This window comes from Corvus kubaryi, unplaced genomic scaffold (assembly GCF_017639235.1).
Source record: "Corvus kubaryi isolate FWS band 111438036 unplaced genomic scaffold, C.kubaryi_AGA036_p1.0 74, whole genome shotgun sequence".
In the NCBI taxonomy this organism is placed as follows: Eukaryota; Metazoa; Chordata; class Aves; order Passeriformes; family Corvidae; genus Corvus; species Corvus kubaryi.
The window spans coordinates 8152174-8172414 of record NW_024582061.1 but is presented as its reverse complement, the minus strand read 5'-3'; the positions used below and the strand labels follow the sequence as shown (position 1 = coordinate 8172414).

The window sequence follows — 20241 nt, the reverse complement described above, 5'->3', positions numbered from 1 at the left end:
AGACTGTTTTGCTACCAAAGTCTGTCACGAAAAAACAGCTTGGAAGGACCATCAGGTGCCTCCTTATTTCTGACTGTCAAGTACATGGGTACAATGCCTAAATCAGGTAAAAAGAGAACACAGACAATTTTGACATTTAACACCATAACCAACAAAATAATCATGTTTAAAACCTTCACCTTGCCATAATTTTTTGGTAATAGTTTAGTTCTAGATTAATTCATTTAAAACTCAATAATTTAAAAAAAATTAAAGTTGTGCTTTTCTCTTTGACCCACTCTTTTGCTTTTCTTCTGCTAGGACAGTGGTAAGCACTTTTGTCTATTTCTTTTAACTTCTTTTTTCTACATTTGAGGTAGTTTTGATGCTTTTCCATTTGTTATGAATACCCTGACCGCTGTGTGTTCAGCCTGGGACACCTGCAGCCCGACTCTGGCTGCCCACTCCGAGCCCTACAGAAAATGTGTCTGATGCATGACTGTCTGCTGCATTGTTGTTGGCCTGAGGATACAAGTGCAGTGAGGAAGCACTAATATCAGTGCAGCGTTGCCAGCCAGGTTTCCTGAAGCCCTTACAGCTGAGCACTGGAAAGCCGACAGGCTCCAATCCATATTCAGTTTTAGCTGTTTGTTTGCTGGGGGAAGGTGGGAGCTAAACTACTATGATGTCTCTATACATTTCAATCAAATCACAGGCTTCAACACATTAAGTGGCTCCAAAAAGAGATTAATGGTGTTAGAGTACATGCAGTACTCTCACATCAAGGCTCCAGCAGGAATCAATCCCTTCTATGACAGACAGAAAACCTCCTCATAAACCATCATGCTGAGATCCTGGTTGTGTCTGTAATGTTTCATACCGTGTTTCTGATCAGAAGCTGTCTAATCTTTATTACTGTTTGTTTTAAAAGAGCATTTCCAGTACCCCGTAGCTCCGACACCACCCACCTTCCAGTTTTGCTCTTTCTTTGCTCTGCTTCAGTGAGGATGGGGATGGTGTGTGGTGTCCAGTCCTGCTCTGGACACAAGCAGACACAACCTCTTAAAACACACAACATGATTTTTTTTATTTGTTTAATCAGTTTACATTCCACAACTGACAGTTTACTTATTTATTTTTTAATTTTCCATGAACAAGTTGTTTAGTTAGTTACCAGACAAGATTTTAATTGATGGAAATACAGTATTCTGTGCCAATCTGAATAAAACCAAAACAAATCAAAACAAAAGGGAAATTGTAAGATGTAGCCAGTTTTTCAATAAAGTCCTGTGATGCTTTCTGCAACTTTTGTCTTTCAAAGTTATAGGGGTTTGTTCATTCCCCCTATTATTTCCCTGATCTCAACCCTCCCACTAAAATGTTCTTTTAGGGCCTCAGTCCTGCAAACAGTGATGCACGTACACAAACACACATGTGTCTGCAGATTAGCACCTTCGATTAACAGAACAAGAAATTAGGGGTTGTTTCATGTTTAAACAAATTCTGTTCGCCTCTGCTGCAACAGATTACAGGAAGAAATGGAAAAGTACAATACACTTGATGTCACATTACTTGTGAAATTAGCCACCACACTCACATCTCACCAGAACAACCTAACAAAACAGTCAGTGGTTGTTGATGTATTGTTAGCACCGATGGCCACAGGAGCCACTTCACCTCTTAGCAGCACAGAGGTCCCAACCTCACAGGACATGTCACTCTCTATTACTTCTGACAACTGGCTGTTACTACCCAAAAGTCATAAAACTCTGTGTGTATTGGCTAAAAAGTGCTCCACTTGGTCAAGCAGCTGCATACACAGTTCAAATATCCTTTACAATGCCCAAACCATAATCAGAAATGGACACAGTTCTGGACTTTTCAAAATATGTTAAAGTTTTATATATTTCATTGTAATTCCCAGTCTAGCAAAGCACTTAGGCATGTGCCTAGCTTTAAGCATGGCAATAGCATCCTTAATGGGAGATTTATGCTTGAAATTAGGCAAGTGCTTTGTGGGATCAAAGCTCTGTAGCAGTGCTCTGAAGAAATCAGAATCCTGAGTGTCCTAATCCTGGCTTTCACATTTACAGCCACTGCAGATTTGAATAAACCCAGCTACAGTCTAGATTTTCAAAAGTGCTGAAAAGAGAAGGCTCCACCTGCAGCTGGTAGAACTTGTGAGGGGGCATCAAACCACTGAACAGAAGGTCTTTTCCCAGGCTTTTGGCTTCCCATCTCCAAAATGGCTATAATACCTACCTGCCTCAGACAGGTCAGATGGGACTTGTAAAACTTTCTAAAGATAAGTGCCAGATAAATGCAATGTATTGCTGCATTTCTCTGAATATGCCTGAGTATTGTGGCATTCTAGGTCTTTCTTAATCCAGCTTTGATGTGTTTGTACTGCGCTTAGAGGAAACATAAACAGCTGGCCAAGATGTACCGGCATGACAAATGTCTTGTACCAGTCATATTATTTTACTTGGGAATGTCCTAGGAAAGTGCTGACATACTTCAATTTGCAGGCATTTAAGTGAATTATTATCCTAAACCTCCCAAACTGTCAATTAGAAACAGTGATGACTGCAACTTTTACATCATCAAAGGATGATTATGGGAATTGCTTCATTTCTTCTGAGCAAGAAAAAAAAATCATAAGGAAAAAAAGACCAATGAGGAAGTCAAGAAAGGGAAACCCTCCAAAAAGTTTTTGCCAGTGTGGTAGCACATGGTTAGGCTGAATATTACCTGGGGCAGAAGAAATCCTGAAGAGCAAATATCTTCATGACATGTACCTACTGTGGATGGTGGGAGTCCAGTGAGTCTGGTTTCCCCCTGCCCCTTGTACCCAATGCTTGTGCCCTCACACTGGAGTGTTTTGCCACATCCACACACATTTCCCATGGGCAGAAGCAGGGGAGTGAGAGACAGAGCCACATGCTGAACTGGCCAAGAGGTTCATGAGCAGCAGGGGAGCTTGCAGGGGAAGGTCACCCTGGAGCTGTGATGGCCTGAGAGCTCCACCCATGCTCCTTCCTCAGCCCCAGGATCACTCCAGTGCCAGGCATTGCTCTGTGCCATGGAGCCTTGGCATTCGCTCCCAGCAGCAGTCACAGGAGTGGTTATGGCTTTTGTTAGGAAGTGAGACGGGTTTTTTGCAGAGAAAATGGAAAGTTATCCAAGAAGATAATCCAAGTGCATCATGGGGGTGAGAGGTCAGGCAGGCCCCTCTTGGCAAGCTACACCTTGGCAAAATGAACGCAGCAGGGAGAGAATGTGCATGGCTAGACACACAGGACTGTTGTAAAGAATGGGAAACAAAGATAAACTGGTACAGAGTCACCCCTTAGAGCCTCCTCCCACATGATTTTGTGCATTGACTTTATCGCCTTTTAAAAGGAGGTTTTCTTTGACACTAAAACTCTGAAACATCTGAAAAATCCTTGTGGGACACAGTGAGTCAACAGTTTTGGCTTCCCATCTCTTCCCAAAAGAGCAACCTTTGAGAGTCCCACATCCCAGTACCCTCTTCATCCCTCTCACAGAGAGGGAGGGCAGGAGAGTGATAATGAGTATTTAGGAACATTCTGAAAAATCTTGCAGAAAATGGTGCTGTATTCTTAAATTTCATATATTCTCAAGCTCCTCCTCATTTCCAGAGTTCACTCTTAAAGCCTTTATTTCTTTTTCACAGACATCTCAAATAACATAACAGTCACATATGCAAGAGCTGGTATGGAATGAGATTTAGAGAAAAATGTCTTTACAGGAAGCATGTCTGTATTCTCATACACAGGGAGGAAAAGGAAGAGAGGGAGACAGAGATATATATCTTACTCCTCAAAAAAGGGAAAGGGAGAACAGGAGAAGAATGTCAGGATGATACACTACATCTTGGGCAAGGTAGTACCATGCTGAAAAATAACACTCGATCCCTGGAACTCAGCTTTATCTTCCACTTTCTAGCTAAAATCTTTCCTTAAGTACTAGTACACAGTATTGAATCTTCACTTTACAGGTCCCTGCAGGTCAGCTAAAGTTCCTCTTGTCAAAACCTTAACAGTATTTTTAAAAATAAAGTTATTCTGAGAGATTGGTGAAGATTGTCAAATCACTGACTTAAATCTAGTTGTAGAAACAAATAGTAGTGACCATACATTGGTACAAGATCCAAAGTTCATTAAACCTTAGAGTTTTCAGAAATCAGTTTAATTTTCCCACTCCTCTGTGTTTGTTTTATTCAGGTAATATATGGGACTACACAAGAGTTCCAAAGTTCTAATACTGGATTAAATTGCTGGTCCTTCTGGATAGACTCACTATCAATATACAATTCCAAATTTTGGCTCTGAGAGACTCTCACCATGAGATGGAGATGTACGTTCAGCCTTATCAGAGCAGCTTTCTGAATAATACAGCCACAGTTCATCCTCTTGTTGAGTCCTCAGTTTGGTTTTTCTGAGGACAACTATAATCCCAACAATAAGGGATGAAATTGCAATCTCTTTAATCTCCATGTAAGCTGTTTGTAAAGCAGTTATTAACATTGAAAAAAAGAATATGAAACTACCCAGACTGTATCTTGAAGGAGAATTTTTTGATTATCACTACCAGCTAGATGACTTTTTCAGGGATAAAGCAAGAAAAGTAACCTTTGAACAGCTCAGCTGCTCAAACTCATAAGATGTAAATTCACTCTTTGAACTGCTTCAGCAATGCCCAGGACTGGCGGAGAAAGGTGAAGAGTTCAGACCAAAGACCTCTGACCTCCAGCACTGGGACCACCCAGTCGTCCGTGCCTGGAGGCCACCACAAGGCACTCACCTCAAATGCTATTTCCAGGGGTTGGGACAAGCCCTATCCTTTGCAGTCATGTTGCATTTTGGCAGGGGAAGGCTATTGTGAACATCTCTTTTTGTTCCAACAGGCTTTCACAATGAACACCTCTGTTTTACAGGTGAGCCCAGGACACGCACCCGAAGCACACAGACACAGCTGATCTCCATATGGATGCTCTTCTGCACTAGGTACCTGATTCACCTCACCAGGATTTAAGATCTTTTAAGATCTTGTGATCACCCAAGATAGGTGAGTGGTCACTCCATGAAGCAAGAAGGAGCTCCTAAAGCTGACTTAGATGTCAATTTTGCTGGGTCACCACCTGTAAGCAACTGTCTCTCTTCACTGCCTGTACAAGAAGCCAAGGGAGATGAGCCCATTAACATAATGACCTCAATTAAGTGCCGAAGGTTAATGGGGACAAAGGCAGGTCAGAAGATCCCGGCCTTTGGGCAGCTCAGTGTCACCCACAAAAGTGCTTCTCCCAAATGTACACCTAATGAGAACAACAGCATCCATACAAGGGCCTCCCAATAAAGGACAAGAGAATCAATTGAGAGAGCTAATGCTGAACAGAATTCTACCATCGCTTTTTCAGTCTATTCCTTTTCCTTAAAAAAGCCCTTGAGACCCAGTCCTTTGACTGGATGTACATGTGTGGATGTGCATGCTGCTGACTTTAGTGTGGTACCCCTCCTCAACTGGTGCAATGGCAAAATTAGGATTTTCCTGGGAAATAGTACTTTTTCATTTGTTTTGGTTTAAATCTGAGATACGTGAGGATTGTGAAAAAGAAACAGTCCTTTGCCTGAAATTCTGTACATCAACCTCAGGTTATTTCAGGCAATCATGAAGATATGGACATTTTTCATAAATTTACAAATATATATACAAATATACACATATTTACAAGTATATGTGTGTCAGCCCATGGGCTACATTTACTACTGATTTATTCCAGCCACACACAAGTATAATGGTTGTTTTTTACAAAAGGATATTGGTAGAAAGTTAGAGTGACTTAGCAGTGACTTTTCCTGCATCTATGCAAAAGATCCTTAAGTGGGCTGACATGTAAGTGCAGCCCCCTTACCTAAGTCCCCTCACCACACATACACATAAATAGGACCCAGTCTTATATCTGCTAATGAAGCACATTTCTCCTTGATTCCAATGACCTCTAATCAAAGAGAATTTTACTTGAGAATGAACTGAAAGTTCAAGCCCACTTTAGGTACAGTTTACAGTTTCCAAAGTTGTAAAGTCTGTCATACTAAGCCTCAAAATGCTCTAAAATAATTTAAGTTACTGCAGAAAAATACCTTCAAAAGTTCCCAAATATGCTTTTCTGTGTAAGTAGGGGAAATTTTGTCCTGCAAAAGATCAAACCACAAATACATAGATATAAACACTCCTAAGTGATGGAAATTGCAAAGTAAAAATAGTAACAGTTTAAATTAGATATCTGTGATTGCTGTTGGTGCCCAGGAGTTATAAATAATTCAGTATGCTCTAACTGAATAGTCTAAGGCTGCACTTTTGTTGTTTTGATTACTCAAACATTTTTCTTATGATCTATATTGTTAATAACTCTTTGTAAAAAAAATACAGCCTTATGCTCTACTGCCAGAAGAAAACTCTTCTTGAGATAAAACATCACAAGAGCTTAAGCAAATTAGGAGCATATATGTTTTTTTAAAAAAAATATGTAGGCACCAAAGGTATTTAGTGTTTTATTCACCATCTAAAGAAGAATTGGATGCTGAGGCTGTTTTGTGTATCTAGCCCCAGGAGACTAAGACATGACTGATTCACACTCCTTGGAGTCTACATCATTTTGAAACTGGGGCAAAATCCTCAGGTTTTTGAAGACATTATTCTTTATTTCACCTACTGCAGAATCACTGTTACTGCTTGGGTATTTCTGACCTGCCAGCATAGTAAAAAGGCCACTTGAAGGAATTGCCTTTACAGAGGTATTCCTGTGTCCTGCTGCCACAGGTAGGGCTCAGATCCACGGGATGTGAAGCTCCCTGCTGTGCCCAGCAGCTTTAACTGCAGTCTTCATGCTTCTGACAGCCCACACAAACCCTCTGTAGACTCAGGGTGTCCTGCCATAGCACTGCCTCTTGGCACAGTGGGATTGTTACACTAAGAGATCATAAACATTTCTGCTTTGGAGGGGATACATTGGCAACTCTTCCTTAAATATCCAAATACTTTTTGATGGAAAATACCAAATTTACCCCAGTTGTACTGTGCTTCCTCATGCATCTTCAGCAGAGAGTTTCCATGTGATCTGCACGCACAACCTAACACAGACACAGATGGCATCTGAATTGCATTGCGACTCCTGAGTTGAGTATAAAAGAATGGAAAACAATTATGCTGCATTTTGCTATGTATTTTCTCTCTATGTAGGACACTTTTAAAGGTTCCTGGCATCCACATCATGTGGGATGTGCACATGTGTGTGTTTAAGGAAAGAAGGGCATGAGGGTGCCCATGTGTACACACTGTATGCAAGAAAACTTTTGAAGTCAGTTTTTGCCACTGTGCAGGAGTGTTAATCAGTGAAGGAAAAATATAAAAGTGCAGTCCCACAAGGGACAATTCCTGCTGATGATGCTGTGGGTGACATTGGATTATCCTCACAGAATTCTACCAATTTTGACCTATAGCAACTGCTGTTGGGTCTCCTTTTTTTCACTCCCCCACTTTCCCCTGGAGATAACCTATCTGAGACTGATATTTTCACTGAAAGTCTTCCCTGAGCAAGGGAAGGACAATTGATCTGTGATTCTGGAGTGCTTTACTAGAGGTGACCAGCATTTCATTTCCCTGTTGCAGCCTATACTGAGGCAGTCATCCAGACTCTTTCTCCAAGCTAAATCCTAAACATGTGCAAGGCGTACTGCAATTCAATTGACAGCACTGTACCAGGCTCCAGTTCTCCCACTAATGTCAACAAGGAGCTTGTCAGAGCCCCCGGGCACCAGCAGCATTTGTTGTAAAAAGGTTGCAATCTATAACTAAGGCTCTGAAGAAGGCTGTAGGATTGGGGTGTAGTGGGGCAGACAGGATGGAAACCTGAAATCAGAGTTGGGGGCTGATAGGGAGGGAGGGGAGGTAGCATCTGATGACTTTCTTTCTAAAGCCAAAGAAGAGATACTGTGAGTGTGCAAGCACACATTTCATTTTCAGTGTTAACCAAGACAGCACTAAAATATTTTCTAAGGCACCTGAGCTTTCTATGAACCTCAACAGACTATGGAATAGTTGCATTATATTCCTGGCTGTAACTGGAAACAGTGGGACTGTAAGTTTTGAGCTAAGCCCTGGTTTTTGAGTTTTCACCTTAGACTGGCAGAATCAAGATTTTATGGATCTGGCCTGGAGTTTGCAATTAAAGTTTAGGCTTTTTTGAACTTTGGTTCCTGACCTTGGAAATTCATCTGTCACTAATCTTTGCATGCTGTTTGTGTTTCATGCCCATTTTTTACTCTTTTGGTACCTGGCAAACATTCAGAGCTGTCTCAGTTTTTCACCTTGAGTCTTCCCTTGCTGGCTGGATGAGCACAGCAGCGTGGACCACGAAGGAGTGGGAAACCTGGGAGCAAGGAAATGCAGTGTTGGTTCTTGGGAATGTGCCTGAGCACTCCTGTAGCCCTTGTAGGCCTATGTAGAGACACACAGAAGAAAGGGCCTGAATAATGCATGTCTTTATTTAAGCTATACTTGGTAACATATTCTTTTCCCTCCATTTTGCTGCTGGCAGTTAGTGTGGCACTCAAGAATTAAGGACAGATTACAGTGATTTTCTTCTGAGCTCTGCTTATCAGTGGGGCTCCAGGGAGGAGCCTGATTTGGAGGTGCTGCATGGTGGGTAAATGGACAGCCGTGGAGACACAGTCTTCCAGGAATGCTTGGGAACCTGAGATCCCCCCTGCACATCAATCCTCTCCTTCACCAACTTTGCTTTATTCACCATCCAATGAACTGCACAGCTAATGTGCCATAGATAAAAATGGTCCCAAATGAATTGCATGCACCGGAAAGTGGAATACCTGCACTCTCACAATTCACTCTGGGAAGGATGAGGATCCTCTCTTTAGAGGACTCTGAGGATGCTTTTCTCCCCTTTCATTTGTTATTGCAGCTGGAATAACATTTTAAAAAGTAATGACAATTTTTCAAAAGCAATATTTCAAAGAAATTTCTCTGGTCACTGGTGGTTTGTGATCCACTTGCAACTGGGGTAGAAGGAAAAAAAAAGCCCAACTAGAAGAAGAACTGGAGGGATTGTAGTATTTAAATGAGGAAAGATAAGTTGTGTGTTTGCAGAGAGCAAGAAGGGATAGATGATATATACAGGCGGCTAATATGGGTCAGGAAATTTAACACACAAACAGCTTTAGCTTGAGGAAGGAGGTGTCTATAGGGTACACAGGATACAGGGCACATGTGCTCCTGCCACACAGCCCCTTCACATGTAGTGTCCGAGCAGGAACAGACAGCAGAACCCCTGTAGCTAACTCGTTACAGTCACAGGGCAACACAATGGAGTCACTACACACAAAACATCAGCCTGCAGATCACAGTGGCTTGAGCCAATTCATCCTGCATCCTTAGGATGGGCATTTTAGGATATCTGTGTTCACTGCACTCCAGTGGCTCTGTGGTCTCTGGAGCATAGAGATGTGTTGTCCCAGAAGTGCAACATGAAAGGCTACATGTGGGGAAGAGCCTGCCAAATATGGATCCTGTATTTCCACCTCACGGAAAGGGAGACCAAGAACATACTGGTTGCTCAGGCTAGGACAGAGTGTCACCTTAGCTACAAGGGAATGATGGGAAAAGAAGAGCGTGGGCTGGACTCTGCAGGAAGCTGAATGTCATCCAGGAAAGCACATTCTTGACTTTAAGCATATGAGTAGTCAACCAAAGTTAAGGGGATTAGTCACATGCACCAAGTAAAGCACATGCTTAGGCACTTGGCCAGAGAAGTTCTGAGGGACAGGGTCAAGCCCCATGATGCTGGGATCACTGATAACAGATTTCTAATTAGGTGCTCCTCCGACTAAGAAACCACGCACTAGTCAAAAAGCTTCAATTTCTGTTCAGAAAGATACTTCAAAGCCTCCCCGAAATGCAGAAACTCAGAGTAGTTGTGAGTGTGCTTCAGCTCACTAAGCATCACAAATTTGGATCTGGATACATTCTGGATCAACCCTGCTCTAAAGACAGGTCTGAGCCGACGGAAGGCGTGGTGGGGCTGAGACCCCTATTCAGGGGTATGGAAGCACATGGGACTCCTCCCAGTTCTTTGAGAAGCACAGAGGGAAAATCACAATCTCCCAAAAGGGTTCTGCCCTTACTTAAAGCAATGATGAGAGAACTGGTGTTTGGACAAATGGTCCTTTTGGGGGTCCAGTTGGAGATTAAGGTGATATGATCACCTGCTGCTTCAGACATTCCCATAGCTTTTAAGATGCTTCACAGCCACACAGGCCTTATAGACTCTATGCTAGAGCAAATGGAAATCACAGAACTGGCCCAAAGATTCAGGGTCAACACTTTTCTGTTGTAAATAAAAGTAATCATAAACCTCTTCACCACTGCCACACACAGACGGACACACAGGCTTATATACAGCTTGTAAACCAACACCATCAGAGAATACTTCATCAAGGCAAAACTGTTTTTATGCCAGCTGCAGAAAAAAAGGAAACCTTTGAAAATCCATCAAACAGCAAAATTACTTCCATTTCTTTAAATCTTCCTGCTGCACCTCTTTCAAAACTGTATCTGTAGAAGAATACGCCCTGTGAACACTCATGGACCACACACATCATGGCAGGAGCTGCTGTACTGCTTTGCCTGCCACAGGGCCTGATGGTGGACTCCAGATAGGTACCTCTGAGAATCTGGTTTACCTGTGTCACTCCAGATATCTGTATTCACATGAAACACCTTTCCTATCGCATTCAGCACTGCAGAGGAGGAAGAAAGTTTGCATTCAAAGCTGTTTTAATGAAACAGCTGTAATTTTCCTAATAATTTCTTACCGAGAAGTTGTTTCTTTCAAAATTTTTCATGCTTTGAAGAAATGGACAATTTTTATAGGTCTTTTTTGGTTTCCAGTTATTGGTTTTCTGCATTCAGGTTTCATTTAGCTTTCCACGGCTGTTTTTGTTTTAAATTTCCTTCTTCTGTTCAATGGTAATTCATCAACCTCCTTACCAAGTAGGCACTTGCAGTCAAATGATTTCAAAACTTTTCAAAACCACTCTATTTGAGAACCTTCCCAGAAAAAAATAAATAAAACAATCTGCTTTAAAAGGAAGTTTCTTCAAAAGGCTTGTATTTTCAACTCGAATAAGTAAGTAATTTCTCTGGTCACATCTAATGGAAAATGAAATTGTGAAACTTCAGTTGACAGGAATGGCACTTCAGTGGCAACACACTGACTTAGCAGCTGGCATTGGCATGTTTGGGGAATCTGTAGACAACAGAAAGCAAAAGCTAGGTAGTTGAGCAAGAATGGAAGAAACCCAAATCTACCCTACTCCAACATGCCCTCCAGAAACTTCATTTCTTTGAGCACTGTTAATAAAGCTACATGTGTAAGAATTATTTGTTAGCTGGATATTTTTAAACCAAGCAATACTGTTTTTCACCAGCTGTGTAAATGGCATGACCTGGAAATTAATGCCTGCATTTCTGTGCAGCAGGCACAGGCTCCTCCTCCTGGTGAGATTTTTTTAGATGGAGAATATGACTTTTTATTGACTTATGAGGACTGATACCATGCAGCTATCACGTAAGAAAGGATTGCTGGTACTTTCCCTGAATTAAGAGCATGTTGGGTTGGATTGGTTTTGGGGAGACCTTTTTTCTTTGCCCTGTCTCCCTTTGCCTGCATATTTGTCAGTGGTGCCCTCACTCCTATATATGGCAATTCAGTCATCCTTCTTCAGAATCCCTTTGGCTACATCCTTGGCCCTTCTTCCCCACCTTTCCCTCAGCCACTGGTACCCTGCAAGGACCCATTGTCCTCACAGCCAAAATGCTTTGCTTCCTCTAATGGCATTCACCCACCTCTCCAGACTTAGCTGTTCCTTTAGCTCTTCTGGGACCTATGACCTGAACGAAGGGAAGAGCAGAGGGAAGGAAAAAGGAGACAATAGGAAGAGGAGTAGCAGGAAAAAGAGAAAGACCAAAAAAAGAGAGAGAGTTCCATTTGCAGATTCACAGTTATATCATACAATGCTTAAGCTCATGGGAAATGGATCTCTGTTCTCTGCATCTGACCCTTTCACATCCATCTGTACACAGTTCTCCCAGATGGAGAGAAATGTCCAGTGAACCAGGCAGTTTCCAAAGACAAGATGTGGGAAGGTCTTATTTGGCATACATGAACAAAATGAGAGGCATCTCTTAATTCTCTCTTACAGAAATTAGCTCCCTTTCCCTCCTCCACAATGGCTTTTGCCCAGTTGTCTCAAACATCCAAAGCAGAAACTTGATGAAATCCCATTCCAGCAAATCCCTGGGAAGAACAACTACCAGGCCTCCCCCCACCTCCCTTCTCCTTGGCCAGTCTTCCCCTGGATCCACCATCCCGAAGCTCCGTGAAAAAAAAAACAACCTCTTGAAATCCACCAGAGAAGATGCGCTGTCTCCGACCTGACGGCTTTCCTCCCGCTTCTGCCGTTGCGGTGCCTCAGTCTTGGGCCACAAACACAGCATGGATGGTTTAGTGGACAATCACATTGCAATGTTTTAAATTTTTCTTTTTTGTTAAAAAAAATAAATAAAGTAAGAGGGAAGAAAAAGTTATACACACATGGATCACAGCATTTTCAAAAGGCCTTCTGCTGCATTTACATTAGCAGTTCAGCCTCGGTTGTAAGCCTGGATGTAAGGCAGCTGGAAGATTAAAACCGCATTGTTGGAAAGTCCGCTGAGATGTCCTCTTGGAGTTTTTTATTGTTTTCTGGTTTTATTTTCTTAGATGTATTTTATTAATATTAATTATTATTATTATTTTCACTTGTTTGCATCTCTCTAAAGTTTGGCAGGCAAAGAGAAAATGCTTTTCTACTTTTCCTCACACATTCTGTCCATTTTGTTTTCTGCGTTTTAAGGAGGAAAAAAAAAAAAAAACAAAACCCCAAAACCAATGACAGGACAAGCTCCTGTAATTTTGTTTTAGAAAGAAAAAGAAAGTGGATGGGTTTCTCATAATAGCCTTGAGGAGGTACGTTGCTGAAGTGGCTCAAATGCTTCATTTGTTCCTTTGCTTTCTGTTTGCATTTTCCCTTCTGGCTGCAGTGGACATGCTTTTTGTGTCATCCCCCCCATGCCTCTGCCCCCACCATGTCCTGTACAGATTCTGGTTCCAGATTCCCCACATGGATCCCCTGTTCCCCCTCCCAAATGGCAGTAGGTAGATGCAACTGTAGGTTCATTTGACCTCTAAGGTATGATGCTGAAGTTAAGAGTTGGATGGAAGAGCCACGTGAGAGAAAAGCTTTCCCATCGCTGTGAGAAAGAATGAAGCAACACAGAGTCCAGTGGAGATGTGAGTGCCATGTTGGACTCAGCTCTACCTTGGCACTGGCATTAATTTGAGATTTTATATATATATAATTATATATACATATATATGCATGTATAGGCATACATAGGCATATATATATATATGTCTGTGTGTGTGTACTTGTTTGCTATTTGTTTTAGCACACTGTCCCATTCTCAGGTCTAGATTTGGGGCAGTTGGTCCTGGGGACAGGTTGGACAGAAGGGGCCAGAGTGCAGAAGAAGCCAGAGATCAGAGTGAGGCCCAGGCCCCCCCACGCACAGAACATGGACCAGCCATAGCCATGGCTGATGTCGTCGGGAAGTCCGTACAGGTAGCGGGGGTAGCGGGAGAGCTCAAAGTTGATTCCAGCCACGCACGTGCACAGTGAAATGATGCAGAAGGTTCCTGGAGGAGAGTGGGAAGGGGAGAAGGAGGAAGGAAAAAAACAAAGAGAAGTTAGAAGAGTGATAGACATACCCCTTTCCAAGCTGCCTGAGAAGAGCTGGTGCAAGCGGTAAGGAAGTGCCTAAAGGAAGATGTTTGTATAGAGAATGGCTTGGTCTGGAGGCTCCATGGGGAAAGAACTGAGTGCCACCAGAGCCTTGAATATTGATCTGCTGCTGAACAGAGCTGTATGGAGAAACTTCAACAGGAACAGTTTTTCATTATGAGCACTCCCTTGGGAACCAGAATGCTTCCTGGAACCATTGATTTTTCTGAAACTTTGCTTTAGACAAATACAGAGTGAATAATCTTGTTTTGACATTTTTGGGAGGGAAAATAACCTTGAATTTTTTGTTTGATTCTGATTTTTCAGTGATAGACTTTATAGAATATTAAAGTATACTTGACATATTCCGGCTCTGTTGAAATATATGTTTAAAATTACATGGGAGATTTTCTTCATGCTTTTCTTATACCAAAATACAGAATTTTTCATTATACAGTCTCCTTTTAAATATCACTGTAAAAATCTTTAAATCCTTCACAAAACTCAGATTCTGCCCTCTGCATGACTCCAGTTTCAATCTAGATGCCCTCTGAAGTGTTGCTGAAATCTTCAAAATATCCTGTTCTTGTTTTCCATCTCTTCAGCAATATTTCATTTCTTATTTCTTCCTGAGAACACTGTGAGGACAAACTTCATAACTCTGTCAGGTGGTATTATGGAAAGACACATGTATCAGATGAGCTGAACTTTATCCCACCCAGATGAGTCTAATTTTGATTTTTGGCCTCCAGCTTCATCGAAGCTAAACTCTGAGCTCCTGAAATGTCACAATTTTCACCCACACACCAAATAATGGATAGATACAGATGTTACACACCTGCCACAAGAGATAACGACTCAAGTCAGCGTGAAGTTGGTATTTTATTTTTCCTCTCTAATTCCTCCCTTTGTAGCCTCCCTGAATTGCCTGGAGAGCCCTGGGCACAGAAGGCAACCTACAGGACTCGTGCTACAGGACACACACGGTCAGTCCTGTGTGTCCTCTCTCTGTTCATGCATGGATCAGTAACAGGTAAAGTGTGCTACCTGCGCAGCACGTCCTGCATCTGTTCACTAACAGCTGCTGGTGACAAATCTCCTCTTCTCCCTGGTCCCATCCCTGAACCAGCACAATCTTCCAAAGCAGTCACAGTCAGCCTAGTTTCAGTGACAAGCTCCTGTCTTCTGGTGTCCTTCTACTCTTTCCTGCCCCTGGTCCTGCTTCTCTTCTGCAACACTTACGCCGCTATTTCTCTGCTGCTTTGCTCTGTTTAGTTGCAGTTTCATTGAATTTGACACTCGCCACTCTGAATACAGATGTAAGATTACTTGGTGAATTCACATGGAATTTGGTTCAGAAACTGGGAGCATTTTCAGGAACATATACACATCACCAAAGTGTGTGCACTTTCCACTATACCCACCTCCTTTATTTAGTAGGAACATCATATAGCCATTGAATCTCTGTCATGGACCTACTGTGAGATCACTGTCACAGTTCTCCATTCCCTCTTCTGATCACTGCTGTGTCTGTTTGGATGGTCTTTTCTCCACTGTATTTTGGAATGTCACTTGTAGATAGTCTCTGCTGTAAAGGTCAGGTGCCTTCCCTAATGCCAGGTACAGTAAATACTCATATTATGGGAGTGTCAGTGGGTACCAGTGAGGACCAGTGAGCTGCAGCAGTAGGTACTATGCCTATTTCATTCAAAACAGCCTTCTTGCCTCCCACCAGCACCCCATCAGTCTGCAATCAGTGATCTGGATTCTTGCAAAAGCCTTGTGAGATCCCAGGCTCTGGAGCTGTCTTTAGAGCTGCCCTATACTACTTGAAAGCACAGAGCAGGATAAATGGGGAGATCTCCCTCCCACAATCCATTAGTCAAAAATCAGGTTGTTTGATTAGAAACCACATGTCCCTTCCACATTTTACTATGTTATTTAGGTTATTCAGTAATATGAAGGTGTCTGACAAGAATGTGGCTGTTCCCTGTGTTCCGTGTCAGAATGACTAGTACATTGTGGGATCAGGGAAAAAATGATGCCTCAGAGGCACTGTGTTCTGAGGCTCATTTCAAATGGTTGTGGTTAGAAAATGACAGTGAAGGCCTTTCTTTGCTAGTAAGAACACGGTAATTTCAGCTCTCTCAAAATATAAGATTGTTAAGAGAGGTGGGGGGGGGGGTGGAATCTGTGTGGCCAGACTGCAGCTGCATTTGCTAAGGACAAAAGGGAAGGAAATAACTTTGGATTTCAAATACTCCCTGTGCTTTCACGCTTTGTCTTGGTGGTTTTGATCACAAGCTCTTCAGTGCAATAAGTGTTGCTTACTTTTTGTATTTGAACAGTGCCCAATATATTGGCACTCCACCTTGCTGAGGGTATTCTGTCCCTTAACCAAGGAACAACAAAGAAGAGCAAGTAACAACAGAGAACTAAGCAAATCACAAGCATGAGACTTCGCTAAAAAAAGCCTGCCCCCTTTCTGGAGAGTGTGGTAACCCATGATGACAAATAATGACTGCCATGCACAATGTCACAGAGTACAGAGTACGGTCTTCAGCCAGTCACCCCCCTGTGCTTCTGCAGGATGTCTTGTACAACACAGACTTATCTGTCTCTCTAGGGCTGTTCACTGCAGACACAAAAAATGCCATTTTATGCCACCTAGAAAAATCTTTATGGCCATTTTATGAGTCCTATGTGTTGCTTGTGTTCAGCCAAGCAAGGAAGTTCCCACTTATAGTTAATCTGGCCTCTCACCAGGAAGGCTGCTGATGAAAACCGAGTAAGCTTCCTACCTCATGACTGTTCAGTAGCTTTTCATCACGAACTGGCAATCATAATACAAAGGATCATCCTTGCAAATTGCACAATTGTTGGCCATTGTAGTGAAAGAGTAATGGGTAAAAGGGATGCAGAACCTGAGCTTACCCGCGGAAATGAAGCCTCTGCTAGTCCAGGTAAGACATGGAGCTGAGGTGGCAGGAGGAGGGAGGCTGTCACTCCTGCCCATGATGCTCTGCACTACAGACATGGTGCTTCAGAGGCAGCAGGACTGCAGGAAGTCATGAGCATTCCCAACCCTGTGATTCTTTTTCTCCCCAGAAGTCAAACTGAACCCTTATGCAGTTTCCTGCCAAGTTTTTGCCGTCAGTGAGGTTCCCTCCCACATGTGCACTAATGCCCCAGATCTCCTGGAAACTGCAGCAATACAAACTTTAATTTCTTTGTGAAAACACTCCCCCATAGCTGTGGTTCAAGCAGATGACCAGACCTGAAGGCTGGTGGTCCAGCCATAGCCCTGATGCACAGAATGTGAATGACAGGTGGTTATAAGAGCTCACTGATAGATGAACTGCACAGGGAGATAAAGGCCATCTTCAGCAGCTGGGGGAAGCAGAACTCACAAAGTTCTGTGTGCTGGGATTTACACATTATCCTCCTAAGTGAAACACTAATGAATGAGACGAGGCAACAGTGGGATTTTTGACAGGTAATTCACGTGTCACTGCAAAATGCTTCAGTCAGGTGAGAGATGAAATTTCATGTAAAGCTGTGTCTGTGCCATAGAAACTGCTGTTTGACATGTAGTCAAACCTCCATCCTGACTCCTTGTCAGGTAGCCTCCCTTCATCTTGGCCTAGTTTTGACAGTGCCTGTCCTGCTAATGGGCTGATGATCATCAGTGGTTTGAGAACCTAAGATATTAAATACCTCTTGGTTATCTTGTGCCTGTCTTTCTTATATATTACAGAGAATATTAAACATTACACTGAATGTCTCTCTCATTTAGATTGGAAGGCTTTTTAGGACAGAGATGAACTTATTTGCTATATATGTATATAAGATGGGGGTCCTGCCATCCTTGCTGCAGGGGCAGACAGAGTCTGAAGAGGGATGGCAGGGAAAGGTAATATCGGTGTTGGTCAAAGCCTAATTCCATGTGGATTATGAGTCAGAGCCCTTTGCTGTAGCTGTTTTCAAGCATGATTATATCAAGCAGTGCCATGGGCCTCTGCTGCAAGGAATTAATTTTTTCTTATTTGTAAATGTCCCTTTCTTTCCAGTCAGCCCAGCCATGTGAGGGTCTGTAATGCCTCCACAGTTTTTAAACCTCACCTCCAGGGGAGACCAAAACTGCTTGTGAGTGAACTGATTTAAACACAAACAGGCTCAAATCATCCATATTAAATCTGTTTGAATTTTCCCTGATGCTAATATCCCCGTGAACCATGTCAGAAGCCATGTCCTTCACCCACAGACCTGGCACAACTTCCACAGTGATAGAGCTTGAAGGATTTCCCAAGCTCCGTGGTGTTTTGTGAGACAAGAACTGGTGCCTTTCTTAGATGCACTGCAGATGAAGGTGAGCCTTCGTGGTGCTAGGGCACAAACAGACCCTGCTGGCAGGAGCTTCATCTAAACATCCTCATCCTTATTATTAGGGAAGAGGTGTCTCACTGGAACCTGAAGGAGACATCACCAATTTGAAGTCATGAGAAATCCAAAAAGCCAGTAATTAAAATGATCTGGGCGCCAAGCCCACCTCTGAGACCCTCCTCTCTACAGATCATTTATCTCATGATTTGGAAATCTCTTCTTTCGCATCTGACAGAATGATGCTCATTATCTCCCTTCCCCCCACAACAGATAGAAATGACTCACGAACTGTGCCGTCAGATGTACAAAGTAAACAACCCCAAAAACTGATTCTTCTCACCTTCTGTTATTTTTTAAAATATATAGAAATGTCAAGTATTACTTATAAATTAGCAGATAAAAAGAGAACCACAAAGTTCTGGATTTTATGATGTCCTTTGAAACCATGCAGTTTTCAAATAAAAGTAAATCTCTGCCTTTTAAAGTATTTCTAGTAGCTTCTTGTGGCCACTAATGTATTTGGAAGGAGTGCTGTTTACTTAATTATCATCACTTTCTTTTATTATAGGGCTATGGGAGAAAAAAAATCTCACAAGTGAAACAACATTATCTTTACTTTCTCTCTGCCCTACTAACTTTGACTGTTTTCAAGGTACATCAAACAAACAAATAAAATTAGGTCTGATCCTACAGTGGAGTATGCAGCGTTAACTATTTAAATTATATCCCAGTCAAATGAAATTATTAAAGAATACACCGAATTCCCTCCCAATACAGTGATGACAAAAGCCTTTTGGAGGGAGGGAGCAGCTTTGCAGTAAACTCCTGTGCACGGATTAAATGCCTCAGCAGCACGCAGCTCTTGAGAACACTTTATTGCTCTGTGCATACATGCATAGAATATAAATTATTGCTTAATTATGTACTGTTCCAGCAGAAGCAGCTTGCAGCATCACCAATAGGTTGCAGAACAGCAAGGGGCTTACTGGAAAATTGCCCTTATGAAAAAAGAGGAGATGGAAGGATAAATCTGACTGGGTGATAGAGATTTAGTGCGGTGTCCTTGTGAGATTACATCCCCACCTGGGCTGGGACTTAATGCATTTTTATCTTATAACATGGACCAGATAAACTGCAGGGTCTGTCATGATATTGCATTATAGCCAGTCTCAGAATGTGGTTTGGCCTTTGGCCTCCTGCCTCACAAGATGCCAGAGGTGCCCAGTGCATGCCAGAGCTGTGCACCTGCTGTGTGTCACCTCCCCTTTGTGCCTGTCTATGATTGCTGCTGCACAAGCTGGACCGTCTTATGGCACCAGAGGATTATGTGTCCTCAGCCACAGCCCCAAACACGTAATGGGGACCATCCTTAGGCTTGTGTAAATCAGTATCATATACATAGGAACAGTGTTACAGCAGCTGAGGGCTGAACTCCAGTTTGCTCTGCTGATACAAGTGTCAGTCCGTATTTCACACTGCAGATTTGCACACGGTGACATTTCCATGACCGTCTCCCTCGGGGCATAGGACTGCACTGGGAGTAGACACCCATGCTGTGCACAGCAGCAGCCGGTGAGCTACAGCGATGAGCAAGCACTCTGAAGCTGTGAGTTGGCAAGTAAGGCAAAAGCAACACTACTTTGCTAAAGGCTCGATGGTTTGATGGACTAGGGAGAAAAGAAAGCTTTCAGATCAAAGCCTGAGTGAATAACCCTCTGATTACTTTAGCAATGGTGATTGCTATGACCCACCCAAAATAACCTAACAATAATAAAGTGAGTTGACTACAGCCATTAAGCAAACATAATGGGCCATGAACTTGCAGCCACAACACAGGAGACAGCAAAAATTGGGCCAGTTGTAGTACTGTGATATGACTCCGATTTTACTGGGAGCAGAAAGGAAAGAAAGGACCTCAACGTCAAAACGTAGAAACATTCTAATCCAAGGTTAGTGAAAT

The 20241-nt window shown here is 42.6% G+C and overlaps 1 protein-coding gene across 1 annotated transcript in view; it reads right to left on the bottom strand.

The window, feature by feature from the left end:
* Nucleotides 1–1041: 1041 nt before the first annotated feature.
* Nucleotides 1042–20241, bottom strand: part of TMEM178B (transmembrane protein 178B) — a 224146-nt gene continuing 204946 nt past the window's right edge. Inside the window, exon 4 of the mRNA XM_042050372.1 lies at nt 1042–13813. Coding sequence (XP_041906306.1) covers nt 13563–13813 — 251 coding nt within the window. The 3' untranslated portion in view covers nt 1042–13562. The remainder of the gene's footprint in view (nt 13814–20241) is intronic.